This window comes from Bombina bombina, chromosome 1 (assembly GCF_027579735.1).
Source record: "Bombina bombina isolate aBomBom1 chromosome 1, aBomBom1.pri, whole genome shotgun sequence".
NCBI lineage: Eukaryota > Metazoa > Chordata > Amphibia > Anura > Bombinatoridae > Bombina > Bombina bombina.
Genome location: NC_069499.1, coordinates 1217568342 through 1217588459, shown reverse-complemented (window position 1 = coordinate 1217588459; position 20118 = coordinate 1217568342). Strand labels below are relative to the sequence as shown.

At 37.7% G+C, this 20118-nt stretch overlaps 1 protein-coding gene across 1 annotated transcript in view; it reads left to right on the top strand.

Annotated features, from left to right (window-relative positions):
• NUP93 (nucleoporin 93) overlaps nt 1–14056 on the top strand; it is a 106798-nt gene extending 92742 nt beyond the window's left edge. Inside the window, exons 17-22 of the mRNA XM_053700271.1 lie at nt 6921–7037; nt 7650–7768; nt 10469–10586; nt 13244–13327; nt 13413–13541; nt 13619–14056. Of these exons, the coding sequence (XP_053556246.1) occupies nt 6921–7037; nt 7650–7768; nt 10469–10586; nt 13244–13327; nt 13413–13541; nt 13619–13729 (678 nt within the window). The 3' untranslated portion in view covers nt 13730–14056. The remainder of the gene's footprint in view (nt 1–6920; nt 7038–7649; nt 7769–10468; nt 10587–13243; nt 13328–13412; nt 13542–13618) is intronic.
• Nucleotides 14057–20118: the final 6062 nt, after the last annotated feature.

Here is a 20118-nt window from a genome sequence, read left to right as displayed (position 1 = left end):
ATAAGGCTGTGTGTACATATTAATGTGTGCTTTTAATGATGCATTGTATGATGTGACTACATGTATATTATGAGGCTGTGTGTACATATTAATGTGTGCTTTTAATGATGCATTGTATGATGTGACTACATGTATATTATGAGGCTGTGTGTACATATTAATGTGTGCTTTTAATGATGCATTGTATGATGTGACTGTACATTTATATTATGAGGCTGTGTGTACATATTAATGTGTGCTTTTAATGATGCATTGTATGATGTGACTGTACATTTATATTATGAGTCTGTGTGTACATATTAATGTGTGCTTTTAATGATGCATTGTATGATGTGACTACATGTATATTATGAGGCTGTGTGTACATATTAATGCGTGCTTTTAATGATGCATTGTATGATGTGACTGTACATTTATATAATGAGGCTGTGTGTGCATATTAATGTGTTCTTTTAATGATGCATTGTATGATGTGACTACATGTATATTATGAGGCTGTGTGTACATATTAATGTGTTCTTTTAATGATGCATTGTATGATGTGACTGTACATTTATATTATGAGGCTGTGTGTACATATTAATGTGTGCTTTTAATGATGCATTGTATGATGTGACTGTACGTGTATATTATGAGGCTGTGTGTACATATTAATGTGTGCTTTTAATGATGCATTGTATGATGTGACTGTACATTTATATTATGAGGCTGTGTGTACATAATAATGTGTGCTTTTAATGATATATTGTATGATGTGACTACATGTATATTATGAGGCTGTGTGTACATATTAATGTGTGCTTTTAATGATGCATTGTATGATGTGACTGTACATTTATATTATGAGGCTGTGTGTACATATTAATGTGTTCTTTTAATGATGCATTGTATGATGTGACTGTACATGTATATTATGATGCTGTGTGTACATAATAATGTGTGCTTTTAATGATGCATTGTATGATGTGACTACATGTATATTATGAGGCTGTGTGTACATATTAATGTGTTCTTTTAATGATGCATTGTATGATGTGACTGTACATGTATATTATGAGGCTGTGTGTACATATTAATGTGTGCTTTTAATGATGCATTGTATGATGTGACTGTACATTTATATTATGAGGCTGTGTGTACATAATAATGTGTGCGTTTAATGATGCATTTTATGATGTGACTGTACATGTATATTATGAGGCTGTGTGTACATATTAATGTGTGCTTTTAATGATGCATTGTATGATGTGACTGTACATTTATATTATGAGGCTGTGTGTACATATTAATGTGTGCTTTTAATGATGCATTGTATGATGTGACTGTACATTTATATTATGAGGCTGTGTACATAACTTGACAGGACTAAATATTATAGCTATGTGTAAAAGTGGCCTCTTTCTAGTCATGCTTTTGTAGGTTTAAGTGTACATGGCACAGTATTGTATAGTTGTATATGCACACATACGGCTAGATTTAGAGTTTTGTCGGTAACGACCCGCGTAGCTAACGCTGGCTTTTTTTTCTCCCGCACCTTTTAAATACCGCTGGTATTTAGAGTTCACAGAAGGGCTGCGTTAGGCTCCAAAAATGGAGCGTAGAGCATATTTACCGCCATTGCAACTCTCAATACCAGCGGTGCTTACGGAAGCGGCCAGCTTCAAAAACGTGCTTGTGCACGATTCCCCCATAGAAAACAATGGGGCAGTTTGAGCTGAAAAAAAACCTAACACCTGCAAAAAAGCAGTGTTCAGCTCTTAACGCAGCTCCATTGCTTCCTATGGGGAAACACTTCCTAAGTCTGCACCTAACACCCTAACATGTACTCCGAGTCTAAACACCCCTAGCCTTACACTTATTAACCCCTAATCTGCCGCCCCTGCATATTTTTTTAACCCCTAATCTGCCGCTCTGTACACCGCCGCAACCTACATTATACCTATGTACCCCTAATCTGCTGCCCCTAACACCGCCGACCCCATATTATATTTATTAACCCCTAATCTGCCCCCCACAACGTCGCCGCCAGCTACCTTCAATAATTAACCCCTAATCTGCCGACCGGACCTCACCGCTACTATAATAAATGTATTAACCCCTAATCCGCCTCACTAACCCTATAATAAATAGTATTAACCCCTAATCTGCCGACCTGACCTCACCGCTACTCTAATAAATGTATTAACCCCTAAAGCTAAGTCTAACCCTAACACTAACACCCCCCTAAGTTAAATATAATTTAAATCTAACGAAATAAATTAATTCTTATTAAATAAATTATTCCTATTTAAAGCTAAATACCTGTAAAATAAACCCTAATATAGCTACAATATAAATAATAATTATATTGTAGCTATTTTAGGATTTATATTTATTTTACAGGCAACTTTGTATTTATTTTAACCAGGTACAAAAGCTATTAAATAGTTATTAACTATTTAATAGCTACCTAGTTAAAATAATTACAAAATTACCTGTAAAATAAATCCTAACCTAAGTTACAATTAAACCTAACACTACACTATCAATAAACTAATTACATGAAATACCTACAAATAAATACAATTAAATAAACTAACTAAAGTACAAAAAATAAAAAAAGCTAAGTTACAAAAAATAAAAAAAATAATTACAAACATAATAAAAATATTACAACAATTTTAAGCTAATTACACCTACTCTAAGCCCCCTAATAAAATAACAAAGCCCCCCAAAATAAAAAAATGCCCTACCCTATTCTAAAATTAAAATAGAAAAGCTCTTTTACCTTACCAGTCCTTAAAAGGGCCTTTTGCGGGGCATGCCCCAAAGAATTCAGCTTTTGCCTGTAAAAAAAAAACATACAATATCCCCCCCAACATTACAACCCACCACCCACATACCCCTAATCTAACCCAAACCCCCCTTAAATAAACCTAACACTAAGCCCCTGAAGATCTTCCTACCTTGTCTTCACCATGCCAGGTATCACCGATCGGTCCAGGCTCCGAAGTCTTCATCCAAGCCCAAGCGGGGACTGGAGGTCCATCATTCGGCTGAAGTCTTCTATCAAGCGGCAAGAAGTCCAGAAGAGGCTCCAAAGTCTTCATCCTATCCGGGCAGAAGAGGAGATCCAAGCGGCATCTTCAATCTTCATCCGATGACGAGCGGCTCCCTCTTGAAGACCTCCGGTGCGGATCCATCCTCTTCTTCCGACGTCCTAAGTCCGAATGAAGGTTCCTTTAAATGACGTCATCCAAGATGGTGTCCCTCGAATTCCGAATGGCTGATAGGATTCTATCAGCCAATCGGAATTAAGGTAGGAAAAATCTGATTGGCTGATGGAATCAGCCAATCAGATTCAAGTTCAATCTGATTGGCTGATCCAATCAGCCAATCAGATTGAGCTTGCATTCTATTGGCTGATCGGAACAGCCAATAGAATGCGAGCTCAATCTGATTGGCTGATTCAATCAGCCAATCACATTTTCCCTACCTTAATTCCGATTGGCTGATAGAATCCTATCAGCCAATCGGAATTCGAGGGACGCCATCTTGGATGACGTCATTTAAAGGAACCTTCATTCGGACTTAGGACGTCGGAAGAAGAGGATGGATCCGCGCCGGAGGTCTTCAAGATGGAGCCGCTCGTCATCGGATGAAGATAGAAGATGCCGCTTGGATGAAGATGGTTGCCGGTCCGGATCTCCTCTTCTGCCCGGATAGGATGAAGACTTTGGAGCCTCTTCTGGACTTCTTCTTGCCGCTTGATAGAAGACTTCAGCCGGATGATGGATCTCCAGCCCCCGCTTGGGCTTGGATGAAGACTTCGGAGCCTGGACCGATCGGTGATACCTGGCATAGTGTTAGGTTTATTTAAGGGGGGTTTAGGTTAGATTAGGGGTATGTGGGTTGTAATGTTGGGGGGGGGGTATTGTATGTTTTTTTTTTTTTTACAGGCAAAAGAGCTGAATTCTTTGGGGCATGCCCTGCAAAAGGCCCTTTTAAGGGCTGGTAAGGTAAAAGAGCTTTTCTATTTTAATTTTAGAATAGGGTAGGGCATTTTTTTATTTTGGGGGGCTTTGTTGTTTTATTAGGGGGCTTAGAGTAGGTGTAATTAGCTTAAAATTGTTGTAATATTTTTATTATGTTTGTAATTCATTTTTTTATTTTTTGTAACTTAGCTTTTTTTATTTTTTGTACTTTAGTTAGTTTATTTAATTGTATTTATTTGTAGGTATTTCATGTAATTAATTTTTTGATAGTGTAGTGTTAGATTTAATTGTAGGTATTTTATTTAATTAATTTATTGATAGTGTAGTGTTAGGTTTAATTGTAACTTAGGTTAGGATTTATTTTGCAGGTTATTTTGTAATTATTTTAACTAGGTAGCTATTAAATAGTTAATAACTATTTAATAGCTATTGTACCTGGTTAAAATAAATACAAAGTTACCTGTAAAATAAATATTAATCCTAAAATAGCTATAATATAATTATAATTTATATTGTAGCTATATTAGGGTTTATTTTACAGGTAAGCATTTAGCTTTAAATAGGAATAATTTATTTAATAAGAGTTCATTTATTTTGTTAGATTTAAATTATATTTAACTTAGGGGGGTGTTAGTGTTAGGGTTAGACTTAGCTTTAGGGGTTAATACATTTATTATAGTAGCGGTGAGGTCCGGTTGGCAGACTAGGGGTTAATACTTGAAGTTAGGTGTTGGCGATGTTAGGGAGGGCAGATTAGGCGTTAATACTTTTTATTATAGGGTTATTGTTGCAGGAGTGAGGCGGATTAGGGGTTAATAACTTTATTATAATAGCGGTGAGGTCCGGTCGGCAGATTAGGGGTTAATAACTTTATTATAGTAGCGGTGAGGTCCGGTCGGCAGATTAGGGGTTAATAATTGTAGGTAAGGTAGCAGCGACGTTGGTGGCGGCAGATTAGGGGTTAATAAATATAATATAGGGGTCGGCGGTGTTAGGGGCAGCAGATTAGGGGTACATAGGGATAACGTAGGTTGCGCCGGTGCGCGGTAGGCAGATTAGGGGTTAAAAAAAATTAATAGAGTGGCGGCGATGTGGGGTGGCCTCGGTTTAGGGGTACATAGGTAGTTTATGGGTGTTAGTGTACTTTAGAGCACAGTAGTTAAGAGCTTTATGAACCGGCGTTAGCCCAGAAAGCTCTCTTTTCTGCGGCTGGAGTTTTGTCGTTTTCTAACGCTCACTTCAGCCAAGACTCTAAATACCAGCGTTAGAAAGATCCCATTGAAAAGATAGGATACGCAAATGGCGTAGGGGGATCTGCGGTATGGAAAAGTCGCGGCTGCAAAGTGAGCGTTAGACCCTTACCTACAAGACTCTAAATACTAGCGGTAGCCCAAAACCAGCGTTAGGAGCCTCTAACGCTGGTTTTGACGGCTAACGCCAAACTCTAAATCTAGCTGATAGTTTTTGATTGCATATCAGAGGAAGTTGTTGGGAAAACAAAAGCTACAAATCCATTCAGTGTCCACGACTAAAATCTAATTTTGTGTGTGTCCTCTGTGGTTGTTTCTACTAGTGCATGACTAGTGGCAATATATATATATATATATATATATATATATATATATATACACACACACAGAAGTCCTGAAGATCAGGGTTTTTCAAACCACTGGTCAGGACCCATTACTGGGTTGCAATACCATATCTACTTGTTCACGAATTGTGTGTGTGTGTTATTACCTTTTACAACACAAAAATAGGGTTGCAAAGGTATGAGTTATCACTGCACTGGGTCTTGGGGGAAAAAGTTTTAAGCACTCTACTGTAGATCATGCACTTTTACTGCAATTTTTTGCACAATAATAGATTTTTAAGCGGCATCAGCTATTGCTTGCTATATAGCTAATACAATTACATTTATTATTTCAAGTTTAATTTATGTATGCTATTTATTCATTCCTATGTGCACATTTAAAATATTTTTTCCCTCTGGTGAGAAGGGAAAATTAATTCTTGTGGTGCAAGGGAAAGAGGGATGGGTAGGGATCTGTCGCCCAACACACTGTTACAGCCGAGCGAGGCAGCTGCAGTGTCCTAATCATGTCTGCTGTCTGAAACAAGCTGTGTCGCCCTTCTTACCCCTCACCTTTCTCTCCAAGCTCCCGTTCAAGCCATAAATTATTTTGCTTTCCTATGCCTGAGTCTGCGCTGATCGGACCCTATGCAACTCTGCTCCATTCCTAGGCTCTGATTTGCGGCTCTGCCCGGCAGCTCACACTCTCTTTACTCCGCATGTGATAGGGAATAAGCATTAGGAAGATCAGAGCAGATACTGTAGGGAAAGCTTTGTTTGTCTTTTGTTAGGGGTAGGGAGAGGTCAGCCAAAGAATGTAGTCTTCTGTTCCGTACACAACCGGGATAAACGACCAGACAGAGACAGCCAAGCACTGCAGTATAAGTTTTATGTGGCTGCAAATTACCCTTTTCTCCCTACATTCTTACAGCTATTCGGTCCAAAAAATCTTCAGAGATAGTAAATTCTGACAAACCGGTCCTCTAACACAGCTGTCATTCAGTAACATCGGCTCCACTGAATGTATGAAGCTCGTTCACAAGTTTGCTGAGTACACGAGCCTCATAGATTCAGTGGAGACTGCTCTCTTTGTATTTGCGGTAGTGGAAATGGGTGCGCACATCACGTGACACGGCATCAGCTGTAACGTGCTTTACAAGATGGCGGCGATCATTACTTTTAATAGGCAGTGGTTTAGGTAAGTATTTGAAACAGAAATAAAGATGAAAAGGGTAATAAAAAAAAAAGTAAAAACACAATAAAGATGCAAATCAGTAACACTTTTATTAAAAAAAAAAAAGTAATATGAGAAACCAGAAGGTGTTTAGGGTCCCTTTAACCTTCATTTTGTTCCTATATATTTTTATTGGCAGCCTGGAGCTATCGATAAATTTACAAATGATACGAAACCCATTATTAGCCAGGTGGCTTCTGTTGCCGAGCACAAAGGACTGTTTGAGGAAGCAGCTAAACTGTATGATTTGGCAAAGGTAAAAATCACTGTGTCTGTCCTTCTAGTAATAGATGTACAAATCCCTTGATCCAGAATTCCAAAATCCAAACTTATTCTGAAATTCAAACTTTTTAATTAATATTTTCTTTTAAAATTATCAAAAAATGTCCTTTGTATGTATGTCACAATCTTCTCTGCCTGTGTCTTTGAGTTGTTTTTTCTAAGATTCAAATAGTCTAGATTTAAGTACTTTTTGAGGGTACTATGTATACAAAAGTATTACAAATGATATAAAACTACCTTTAGGTTACATGTACAAGCTGTATTATGGCATGTAAATATTGCCTAAATTACATGAAATGTCTATATTTGATTCCATCTCCTTTCCAAACTGTCCCGTTTTACAAATGCAAATATTCCAAGATTAAATCTATTCCAAAATACAAACCTTTTCAGGTCCCAAGCAGTTTGGATAAAGGGGTTTCTACCTGTAGTCACTTTTGTAATGCCTTCTAACCGACTTGAATATCTTCATCCAGTTTTACAGTCAATCCAATAAAAATGACAAAACAGGTTGTTTCATAATTCAGCAAATGTACAGTCCCTAACTATTCAGAAGGTCTTACCTGAATCTATTTGCCTTTTATAGAACCCAGACAAAGTCCTCGAACTGACCAATAAACTGTTGAGTCCTGTAGTATCTCAGGTCAGCGCTCCACAGTCTAATAAGGAACGTCTCAAGAACATGGCTTTATCAATTGCTGAAAGGTGAGTCAAAACAACTTAGGGCTAGCTTACAAGTGGTGCGCTATTTAGCGCTACCGCTAGAGTGTTAACTTCGGTAGAAGTTACTTTTTTGAGGGCATCGGGTAGCACCAGTATTACAAGTTGAAAGTATAAAGTTTGCATGTGAGCAAATTCCGCTGCGCACAAAGAGTTGAAAAAACCTAACACCTGTATTTGTGTGCTTTATCTGAAAGAAAAAATGTGGGTTCAGTATCCCTTTAATATTACAAACTCTAATGTTCTTCACATTGATATATTTAAATATTTATGTACAAAATGCAAATAGAATGGCAAAAAAGAGCGGATTGCCAGACTCTAATAGTTAATATGCATCAAGGTATACACTGTGTGCAGAATTATTAGGCAAATGAGTATTTTGACCACATCATCCTCTTTATGCATGTTGTCTTACTCCAAGCTGTATAGGCTCGAAAGCCTACTACCAATTAAGCATATTAGGTGATGTGCATCTCTGTAATGAGAAGGGGTGTGGTCTAATGACATCAACACCCTATATCAGTTGTGCATAATTATTAGGCAACTTCCTTTCCTTTGGCAAAATGGGTCAAAAGAAGGACTTGACAGGCTCAGAAAAGTAAAAAATAGTGAGATATCTTGCAGAGGGATGCAGCACTCTTAAAATTGCAAAGCTTCTGAAGCGTGATCATCGAACAATCAAGCGTTTCATTCAAAATAGTCAACAGGGTCGCAAGAAGCGTGTGGAAAAACCAAGGCGCAAAATAACTGCCCATGAACTGAGAAAAGTCAAGCGTGCAGCTGCCAAGATGCCACTTGCCACCAGTTTGGCCATATTTCAGAGCTGCAACATCACTGAGTGCCCAAAAGCACAAGGTGTGCAATACTCAGAGACATGGCCAAGGTAAGAAAGGCTGAAAGACAACCACCACTGAGCAAGACACACAAGCTGAAACGTCAAGACTGGGCCAAGAAATATCTCAAGACTGATTTTTCTAAGGTTTTATGGACTGATGAAATGAGAGTGAGTCTTGATGGGCCAGATGGATGGGCCCGTGGCTGGATTGGTAAAGGGCAGAGAGCTCCAGTCCGACTCCCGCCAGCAAGGTGTAGGTGGAGTACTGGTTTGGGCTGGTATCTTCAAAGATGAGCTTGTGGGGCCTTTTCGGGTTGAGGATGGAGTCAAGCTCAACTCCCAGTCCTACTGCCAGTTTCTGGAAGACACCTTCTTCAAGCAGTGGTACAGAAAGAAGCCTGAATCCTTCAAGAAAAACATGATTTTCATGCAGGACAATGCTCCATCACACGCGTCCAAGTACTCCACAGCGTGGCTGGCAAGAAAGGGTATAAAAGAAGAAAATCTAATGACATGGCCTCCTTGTTCACCTGATCTGAACCCTATTGAGAACCTGTGGTCCATCATCAAATGTGAGATTTACAAGGAGGGAAAACAGTACACCTCTCTGAACAGTGTCTGGGAGGCTGTGGTTGCTGCTGCACACAATGTTGATGGTGAACAGATCAAAACACTGACAGAATCCATGGATGGCAGGCTTTTGAGTGTCCTTGCAAAGAAAGGTGGCTATATTGGTCACTGATTTGTTTTTGTTTTGTTTTTGAATGTCAGAAATGTATATTTGTGAATGTTGAGATGTTATATTGGTTTCACTAGTAAAAATAAATAATTGAAATGGGTATATATTTGTTTTTTGTTAAGTTGCCTAATAATTATGCACAGTAATAGTCACCTGCACACACAGATATCCCCCTAAAATAGCTATAACTAAAAACAAACTAAAAACTACTTCCAAAACTATTCAGCTTTGATATTAATGAGTTTTTTGGGTTCATTGAGAACATGGTTGTTGTTCAATAATAAAATTAATCCTCAAAAATACAACTTGCCTAATAATTCTGCACTCCCTGTAGATCAAGAAAAAAATGATCTTTCAATTCACATACATTCACACAAGATAACTTTATTGGGTAAATAATAAAGTCCAACCAGAGACGCGCACACACACACTGTTAAAAGTAGCTTAATCTCAATATGGTAATTAATGAATATAAGTCAGAATGACAGTACTTATATTATCAGATTGTCTTTGTTTTCTTGTTATCCTATGTTGAAAAGCAGAAAAGTAAGCACAAAATCATGCACTTTTCTGCAATACTAAATGGCAGCAGTTTAGCAACAATGTTATACATTCGAACACTAGATGGCAGCACTATTTCATGTAGTGCTGCAGACGTGCATGCTACCTATCTGGATATCTCATTGACAAAGGATAACCTAAGAACAAAGCAACTTTGACAATGGAAGTAAATTGTAAACTTTTTTTTAAATGGTGTTCTCTATCTGATTCAAGAAAGAAAAATGTTGGGCTTCATGTCTCTAATATTTTCTGAACTGTTTGCTGTCTGGTATCTGCTATATTTATAGCTTGTACTTTAAAGTGCTGACTTAGGTGGTTATAATCTGATGAAGAGGCAGTTTAATGGTAAATGTCTTATATGCAATGGACTTTACTATACTTTATGGATCTGTCTTATATTAGGAATTACACACAGATTTTAATACACTTGGGGTTTCCTAAATATATAAATATAAATTCCACAAATGTATAAGGTTACTAAGTAATGTATACATTATATCTTATTTACTGTGTTGTGTTATTAGTAAAATCTTCTGTGTATTGTTTTTAGGTATAAATCTCAGGGTGTGAGTGCAGAGAAGTCTGTCAATTCTACATTCTACCTGTTACTGGACGTAATGACATTTTTTGACGAGTATCACGCCGGTCACATTGATCTTGCTTTTGATGTAAGTGTACCTTTATTCACCTTAATATACCATCTTCATTTCTATTATAGAGCTGTAAAATGCACACCACTGACTGTATTTGATTTATGGCTACTATTAAAAGTCAAATATCAGAACCTTGGTCCTTATCCTTCATACACCACTTGTTGATTTATTCCACAAAGACTTGTTCTATACAAGGTGTTACTACCTCCTGTAACTGAGGGTCACAGGAAGCATGACTTGTGCTTAATAAGGCTATTACTGTAGAATAAGGAGGTAATATTCCCTAACATGGCAGCGCTGCAGAGTCAGGGACACTTCACCAGGTCATATATTTCCCTGTGTATTCCAGGGATGGGGAAACTTGGCCCTCCAGATGTTTCAGAACTACATTTACCATGATGCTCAACTGGACTTCAGCGTGCCTAAGCGTCATGGGTAAAAATTAGGACAGCCAAGGTTCCCCATCCCTGCGGTCTACTCTTCTGGATTTTTTCCTTTCCACCAAATGCAATTTACAGGGACCTTAAACATCTTATGCAATATTTTTCTGCAGCCTTCCAATAGATTTACATATCAGATGAACTTTATCAGAAAAGATTAACACCTTATTTGCTGTAATTGTTTTACAGAACTTAAAGGACCAGTCAACACATTAGATTTGCATAATCAACAAATGCAAGATAACAAGACAATGCACTAGCACTTAGTCTGAACTTTAAATGAGTAGTAGATTTTTTTTTATAACAAATTTCAAAGTTATGTATATTTCCACTCCCCTTGTACCATGTGATAGCAATCAGCCAATCACAAATGCATATACGTATAGTCTGTGAATTCTTGCACATGCTCAGTAGGATCTGGTGAGTCAAAAATTGTAAATATAAAAGACTGTGCACATTTTTTTTAATGGAAGTAAATTGGAAAATTGTTTAAAATTACATGCTGTATCTGAGTCATGAAAATGTAATTTAACTAGTTACAGGTCAAGATAAATAATGAATGTATGTTGCAAAGTTGTTTTATTATACATAAATTGTTTTATATTACAATCTCAAAGTGTTTACCTAGACAAGGTTAAAGCATGATGGGTGCAAGGTAAAGAAAAACACTCTTTGAGAACCTTGTCTTATTGATGAGCTGTATTGATGTAGTGAGGTATATAGAGTTAGGAATATAGGAGGCAGTTAAGAGGGTGTATACACACACTAGATTGAGATTAAACGCATCACGCTTGACTAAGATGTATCCTTAAAGGGATACTAAACCAAATTTTTTTTATTTCATGATTCAGATAGAGCATGCAATTTTAAGCAACTTTCTAATTTACTCCTATTAATTTTTCTTCATTCTCTTGCTATCTTTATTTGAAAAAGGCATCTAAGCTAACGAGCCAGACAATTTTTGGTTTAGGACCCGGACAGCACTTGTTTTTAGTGGGTGCATTTAGCCACCAATCAGCAAGCACAAACCCAGGTTGTGAACCTAAAATGGGCCGGCTTCTAAACTTGCATTCTTGCTTTTCAAATAAAGATAGTAAGAGAATGAAGACAAATTGATAATAGGAGTAAATTAGAAAGTTGCTTAAAATTGCATGCTCTATCTAAATCATGAAAGAAAAAAATTTGGGTTCAGTGTCCCTTTAAAGGAGCATTAAACACCCCTTGATTTTCTGTCCAAAAAATAGTTTTGATCCACACTCCCTTGAGAAGCCAAATCACAAAATCTAAAACCAAAGTTTTTTTTTTCAAATTCTACAAACTGCTTAAATCAGCTATTTGATTTGCTTGTTACAAAATTTACTTTCTACTGTGGTTTTTTGCTTTTGTGGGACAAAGCACAATTTTTACACAAAAGCAGAGGTATTTAATGTATTTTCAAGGATATCAGAGAGACCATATTTAAATGGACACTTGAATGTGTTCCCAATGACCCATTACCTACAGGAGTCTAATAAATTGTTTACAACAATGTCCTTTATTTTGTCATTTGAAATTGCTTTTTTTTTTAACTTTTGAATCTACCACCTATACTGACTATAGAAAAGCTATAGAAAAATAGCAAATAGAATAAATTACACTGCCAGTGGGGACTGGCAGTGTTGTTTTGAATTTTTCTTTCCAAGTATTGTATATAGACAGAAATAAGATACAAAATCATTTGACTAATAAGACTATCTCTCTGCAAGCTCGGCCCATTTTAATATGTTGGGAATTCAGAGAGCAAAACAAGCAATTTCATATACAAGAAAATAAACATAAAGGAGCATTTTATACTCTGCAGCCTGTATAACAAGTCATTGCAAACACGTTAAAGGGATGCTAAACCCAGATGTTTTCTTTTATGATTCAGATAGAACATGCAATTTTAAGCAACTTTCTAATTTACTCCTATTATAATTTTTTTCCTTGTTCTCTTGCTATCTATTTTTTTTAAAAGCAGGAATATAAAGCTTAGGAGCTATCCCATTTGAGGTTCAACACCCTGGATAGCGCTCGCTTATTGGTGACTACATTCAGCCACCAATAAAAATGTACAATAGGAGTAAACTAGAAAGATGCTTAAAATTGCCTTCTCTATCTGAATATACTAAAAATATGGCCTTTCCAAGTGATAGTCATTCTGTGAAGATTTTGTAAATTTGTATTCTTATTTTCTGGTCTTCTGTTTGCTAGATTATTGAGAAATTGAAACTTGTACCTCTGAGTCAGGACAGTGTAGAGGAACGAGTGGCTGCCTTCCGTAATTTCAGTGATGAGGTGAGTGACTGCACAGAGCCAATAAGTATGAATATCTATAGTGCTTATGCATTCCCTTCATCGTCGGTCTTTATCTTTTGTACAGATCAGACATAACTTGTCTGAAGTTCTCCTCGCTACTATGAATATCTTATTTACCCAGTACAAGAGAATAAAGGGTAGTGGCCCCTCCACACTTGGGCGTCCACAGAGAGTGGTGGAGGATAAGGATTCGGTAAGTGGAAATATACTTGTTTAGTTTAGAGTTGGTTAAGAATTTTAGATCGCATTGCTAATCTTGTTATCTTTCAGGTGTTGCGTAGTCAAGCACGTGCTCTTATTACATTTGCTGGAATGATCCCATACAGAATGTCTGGGGACACCAATGCCCGCCTGGTTCAAATGGAGGTTCTCATGAACTGATTCATTCATTCAACCTATCATCCAGGGTTCTTATTTTCCGGTAGACCAGGCCAGTGCATCTTCATTCCAGTCATCTGACCAGGTTTTGAGGATATTTTGATACAGTAGCAATGAGATAATCAAGACATTAATCATCCGTCTGATCTGAAGTCTAGAGATTCTGTTTTGTTGTGTTGTCCTGATGAGTTGAAAAACTCTGCTTTACACTTTTGTATCTTAATGGATGCTGTGCAGTTTTGGTCATCTTTGCCTTCAGGCATGTGATACTAGCAGACTTTGTACAGTGTGATGTGATGACATCTCAAATAAATAGTTTGATTTGTTGTCTTTTTGCTTGTCTGGTATTATTTAAAAAAAAAATTGTGTGTCAATATGATCTCTAATTCATTCACTTAATAAATAAAACCACCTGTGTACATATATTACGTTCAATAAATTTGATCACAGCGAGAGAGATGGAGATGTGATTTGCCTTTTTTGTCTTGTTAAAGCTAGTCAGAATTAAAGAGACATGAAACCCAATTTCTTTCATGTAATTAGCAAGAGTCCATGAGCTAGTGACGTATGGGATATACATTCCTACCAGGAGGGGCAAAGTTTCCCAAACGTCAAAATGCCTATAAATACACCCCTCACCACGCCCTCAAATCAGTTTTACAAACTTTGCCTCCTATGGAGGTGGTGAAGTAAGTTTGTGCTAGATTCTACGTTGATATGCGCTCCGCAGCAGCTTGGAGCCCGGTTTTCCTCTCAGCGTGCAGTGAATGTCAGAGGGATGTGAGGAGAGTATTGCCTGTTTGAATTCAATGATCTCCTTCTACGGGGTCTATTTCATAGGTTCTCTGTTATCGGTCGTAGAGATTCATCTCTTACCTCCCTTTTCAGATCGACGATATACTCTTATATATATATATATATATATATATATATATACCATTACCTCTGCTGATTTTCGTTTCAGTACTGGTTTGGCTTTCTACAACATGTAGATGAGTGTCCTGGGGTAAGTAAGTCTTATTTTCTGTGACACTCTAAAGCTATGGTTGGGCACTTTTTTATAAAGTTCTAAATATATGTATTCAAACATTTATTTGCCTTGACTCAGGATGTTCAACATTTCCTTATTTCAGACAGTCAGTTTCATATTTGGGATAATGCATTTGAATCAATCATTTTTTTCTTACCTTAAAATTTGACTTTTTCCCTGTAGGCTGTTAGGCTTGCGGGGGCTGAAAATGCTTCATTTTATTGCGTCATTCTTGGCGCGGACTTTCTTGGCGCGAATTTTTTTTTCTGTTTCCGGCGTCATATGTGTCGCCGGAAGTTGCGTCATTTTTTATGTTTTTCGCGCCAAAAATGTCGGCGTTCCGGATGTGGGCGTCAATTTTGTCTCCACTTATTTAAGTCTCATTATTTATTGCTTCTGGTTGCTAGAAGCTTGTTCACTGGCATTTTTTCCCATTCCTGAAACTGTCATTTAAGGAATTTGATCAATTTTGCTTTATATGTTGTTTTTTCTATTACATATTGCAAGATGTCCCACGTTGCAACTGAGTCAGAAGATACTACTGGAAAATCGCTGCCTGGTGCTGGAACTACCAAAGCTAAGTGTATCTGCTGTAAACTTTTGGTAGTTGTTCCTCCAGCTGTTGTTTGTATTGAATGTCATGACAAACTTGTTAATGCAGAAAATATTTCCTTTAGTAAAGTACCATTACCTGTTGCAGTTCCATTAACATCTAATGTTCAGAGTGTTCCTGATAACATAAGAGATTTTGTTTCTGAATCCATTAAGAAGGCTATGTCTGTTATTCCTCCTTCTGGTAAACATAAAAAGTCTTTTAAAACGTCTCTTTATACAGTTGAATTTTTAAATGAACATCATCATTCTGATTCTAATGATTCTTCTGATACAGAGGATTCTGTCTCAGAGGTTGATGCTGATAAATCGTCATATTTATTTAAAATGGAATTTATCCGTTCTTTACTTAAAGAAGTCCTAATTGCATTAGAAATTGAGGATTCTGGTCCTCTTGATACTAAATCTAAACGTTTAGACAAGGTCTTTAAATCTCCTGTGGTTATTCCAGAAGTTTTTCCTGTTCCTGGTGCTATTTCTGAAGTAATTTCCAGAGAATGGAATAATTTGGGTAATTCATTTACTCCTTCTAAACGTTTTAAGCAATTATATCCTCTACCATCCGACAGATTAGAGTTTTGGTACAAAATCCCTAAAGTTGATGGGGCTATTTCTACCCTTGCTAAACGTACTACTATTCCTACGGCAGATGGTACTTCCTTTAAGGATCCTTTAGATAGGAAAATTGAATCCTTTCTAAGAAAAGCTTATCTGTGTTCAGGTAATCTTCTTAGACCTGCTATATCATTGGCTGATGTTGCTGCAGCTTCAACTTTTTGGTTGGAAACTTTAGCGCAACAAGTAACAGATCATGATTCTCATAATATTATTATTCTTCTTCAACATGCTAATAATTTTATCTGTGATGCCATTTTTGATATTATCAGAGTTGATGTCAGGTTTATGTCTCTAGCTATTTTAGCTAGAAGAGCTTTATGGCTTAAAACTTGGAATGCTGATATGTCTTCTAAATCGACTCTACTTTCCCTTTCTTTCCAGGGTAATAAATTATTTGGTTCTCAGTTGGATTCTATTATCTCAACTGTTACTGGTGGGAAAGGAAATTTTTTACCACAGGATAAAAAATCTAAGGGTAAAAACAGGGCTAATAATCGTTTTCGTTCCTTTCGTTTCAACAAAGAACAAAAGCCTGATCCTTCATCCTCAGGAGTAGTTTCAGTTTGGAAACCATCCCCAGTCTGGAATAAATCCAAGCCTTCTAGAAAAGCAAAGCCAGCTTCTAAGTCCACATGAAGGTGCGGCCCTCATTCCAGCCCAGCTGGTAGGGGGCAGATTACGTTTTTTCAAAGAAATTTGGATCAATTCTGTTCACAATCTTTGGATTCAGAACATTGTTTCAGAAGGGTACAGAATTGGTTTCAAGATAAGACCTCCTGCAAAGAGATTTTTTCTTTCCCGTGTCCCAGTAAACCCAGTGAAAGCTCAAGCATTTCTGAAATGTGTTTCAGATCTAGAGTTGGCTGGGGTAATTATGCCAGTTCCAGTTCTGGAACAGGGGCTGGGGTTTTATTCGAATCTCTTCATTGTATCAAAGAAGGAGAATTCCTTCAGACCAGTTCTGGATCTAAAAATATTGAATCGTTATGTAAGGATACCAACATTCAAAATGGTAACTGTAAGGACTATCCTGCCTTTTGTTCAGCAAGGGCATTATATGTCTACAATAGATTTACAGGATGCATATCTGCATATTCAGATACATCCAGCTCACTATCAGTTTCTGAGATTCTCTTTCCTGGACAAGCATTACCAGTTTGTGGCTCTGCCGTTTGGCCTAGCTACAGCTCCAAGAATTTTTACAAAGGTTCTCGGTGCCCTTCTGTCTGTAATCAGAGAACAGGGTATTGTGGTATTTCCTTATTTGGACGATATCTTGGTACTTGCTCAGTCTTCACATTTAGCAGAATCTCATACGAATCGACTTGTGTTGTTTCTTCAAGATCATGGTGGGAGGATCAATTCACTAAAAAGTTCATTGATTCCTCAGTCACGGGTAACCTTTTTGGGTTTCCAGATAGATTCAGTGTCCATGACTCTGTCTTTGACTGACAAGAGACGTCTAAAATTGATTTCAGCTTGTCGAAACCTTCAGTCACAATCATTCCCTTCGGTAGCCTTATGCATGGAAATTCTAGGTCTTATGAATGCTGCATCGGACGCGATCCCCTTTGCTCGTTTTCACATGCGACCTCTTCAGCTCTGTATGCTGAACCAATGGTGCAGGGATTACACAAAGATATCTCAATTAATATCTTTAAAACCGATTGTACGACACTCTCTGACGTGGTGGACAGATCACCATCGTTTAGTTTAGGGGGCTTCTTTTGTTCTTCCGACCTGGACTGTAATTTCAACAGATGCAAGTCTTACAGGTTGGGGAGCTGTGTGGGGGTCTCTGACGGCACAAGGGGTTTGGGAATCTCAGGAGGTGAGATTACCGATCAATATTTTGGAACTCCGTGCAATTTTCAGAGCTCTTCAGTCTTGGCCTCTTCTGAAGAGAGAATCGTTCATTTGTTTTCAGACAGACAATGTCACAACTGTGGCATACATCAATCATCAGGGGGGGACTCACAGTCCTTTGGCTATGAAAGAAGTATCTCGAATTCTGGTTTGGGCGGAATCCAGCTCCTGTCTAATCTCTGCGGTTCATATCCCAGGTATAGACAATTGGGAAGCGGATTATCTCAGTCGCCAAACGTTGCATCCGGGCGAATGGTCTCTTCACCCAGAGGTATTTCTTCAGATTGTTCAAATGTGGGAACTTCCAGAAATAGATCTGATGGCTTCTCATCTAAACAAGAAACTTCCCAGGTATCTGTCCAGATCCCGGGATCCTCAGGCGGAGGCAGTGGATGCATTATCACTTCCTTGGAAGTATCATCCTGCCTATATCTTTCCGCCTCTAGTTCTTCTTCCAAAAGTAATCTCCAAGATTCTGAAGGAATGCTCGTTTGTTCTGCTGGTAGCTCCAGCATGGCCTCACAGGTTTTGGTATGCGGATCTTGTCCGGATGGCCTCTTGCCGACCATGGACTCTTCCGTTAAGACCAGACCTTCTGTCGCAAGGTCCTTTTTTCCATCAGGATCTCAAATCCTTAAATTTAAAGGTATGGAGATTGAACGCTTGATTCTTGGTCAAAGAGGTTTCTCTGACTCTGTGATTAATACTATGTTACAGGCTCGTAAATCTGTATCTAGAGAGATATATTATAGAGTCTGGAAGACTTATATTTCTTGGTGTCTTTCTCATCATTTTTCCTGGCATTCTTTTAGAATTCCGAGAATTTTACAGTTTCTTCAGAATGGTTTAGATAAAGGTTTGTCTGCAAGTTCCTTGAAAGGACAAATCTCTGCTCTTTCTGTTCTTTTTCACAGAAAGATTGCTAATCTTCCTGATATTCATTGTTTTGTACAAGCTTTGGTTCGTATAAAACCTGTCATTAAGTCTATTTCTCCTCCTTGGAGTTTGAATTTGGTTCTGGGGGCTCTTCAAGCTCCTCCTTTTGAACCCATGCATTCATTGGACATTAAATTACTTTCTTGGAAAGTTTTGTTCCTTTTGGCCATCTCTTCTGCCAGAAGAGTCTCTGAATTATCTGCTCTTTCTTGTGAATCTCCTTTTCTGATTTTTCACCAGGATAAGGCGGTGTTGCGAACTTCTTTTGAAATTTTTCCTAAGGTTGTGAATTCCAACAACATTAGTAGAGAAATTGTGGTTCCTTCATTATGTCCTAATCCTAAGAATTCTAAGGAGAAATCATTGCATTCTTTGGATGTTGTTAGAGCTTTGAAATATTATGTTGAAGCTACTAAGTCTTTCCGAAAGACTTCTAGTCTATTTGTCATCTTTTCCGGTTCCAGAAAAGGTCAGAAAGCTTCTGCCATTTCTTTGGCATCTTGGTTGAAATCTTTAATTCATCATGCCTATGTCGAGTCGGGTAAAACTCCGCCTCAAAGGATTACAGCTCATTCTACTAGGTCAGTTTCTACTTCCTGGGCGTTTAGGAATGCAGCTTCGGTTGATCAGATTTGCAAAGCAGCAACTTGGTCTTCTTTGCATACTTTTACTAAATTCTACCATTTTGATGTATTTTCTTATTCTGAAGCAGTTTTTGGTAGAAAAGTACTTCAGGCAGCGGTTTCAGTTTGAATCTTCTGCTTATGTTTTCATTAAACTTTATTTTGGGTGTGGATTATTTTCAGCAGGAATTGGCTGTCTTTATTTTATCCCTCCCTCTCTAGTGACTCTTGCGTGGAAAGATCCACATCTTGGGTAGTCATTATCCCATACGTCACTAGCTCATGGACTCTTGCTAATTACATGAAAGAAAACATAATTTATGTAAGAACTTACCTGATAAATTCATTTCTTTCATATTAGCAAGAGTCCATGAGGCCCACCCTTTTTGTGGTGGTTTTTGATTTTTTGTATAAAGCACAATTATTCCAATTCCTTATTTTTAATGCTTTCGCACTTTTTTTCTTATCACCCCACTTCTTGGCTATTCGTTAAACTGATTTGTGGGTGTGGTGAGGGGTGTATTTATAGGCATTTTGAGGTTTGGGAAACTTTGCCCCTCCTGGTAGGAATGTATATCCCATACATCACTAGCTCATGGACTCTTGCTAATATGAAAGAAATGAATTTATCAGGTAAGTTCTTACATAAATTATGTTTTTCCTTCCATAAGGCAGGGAGAGTCCACAACTTCATTACTAACTGTTGG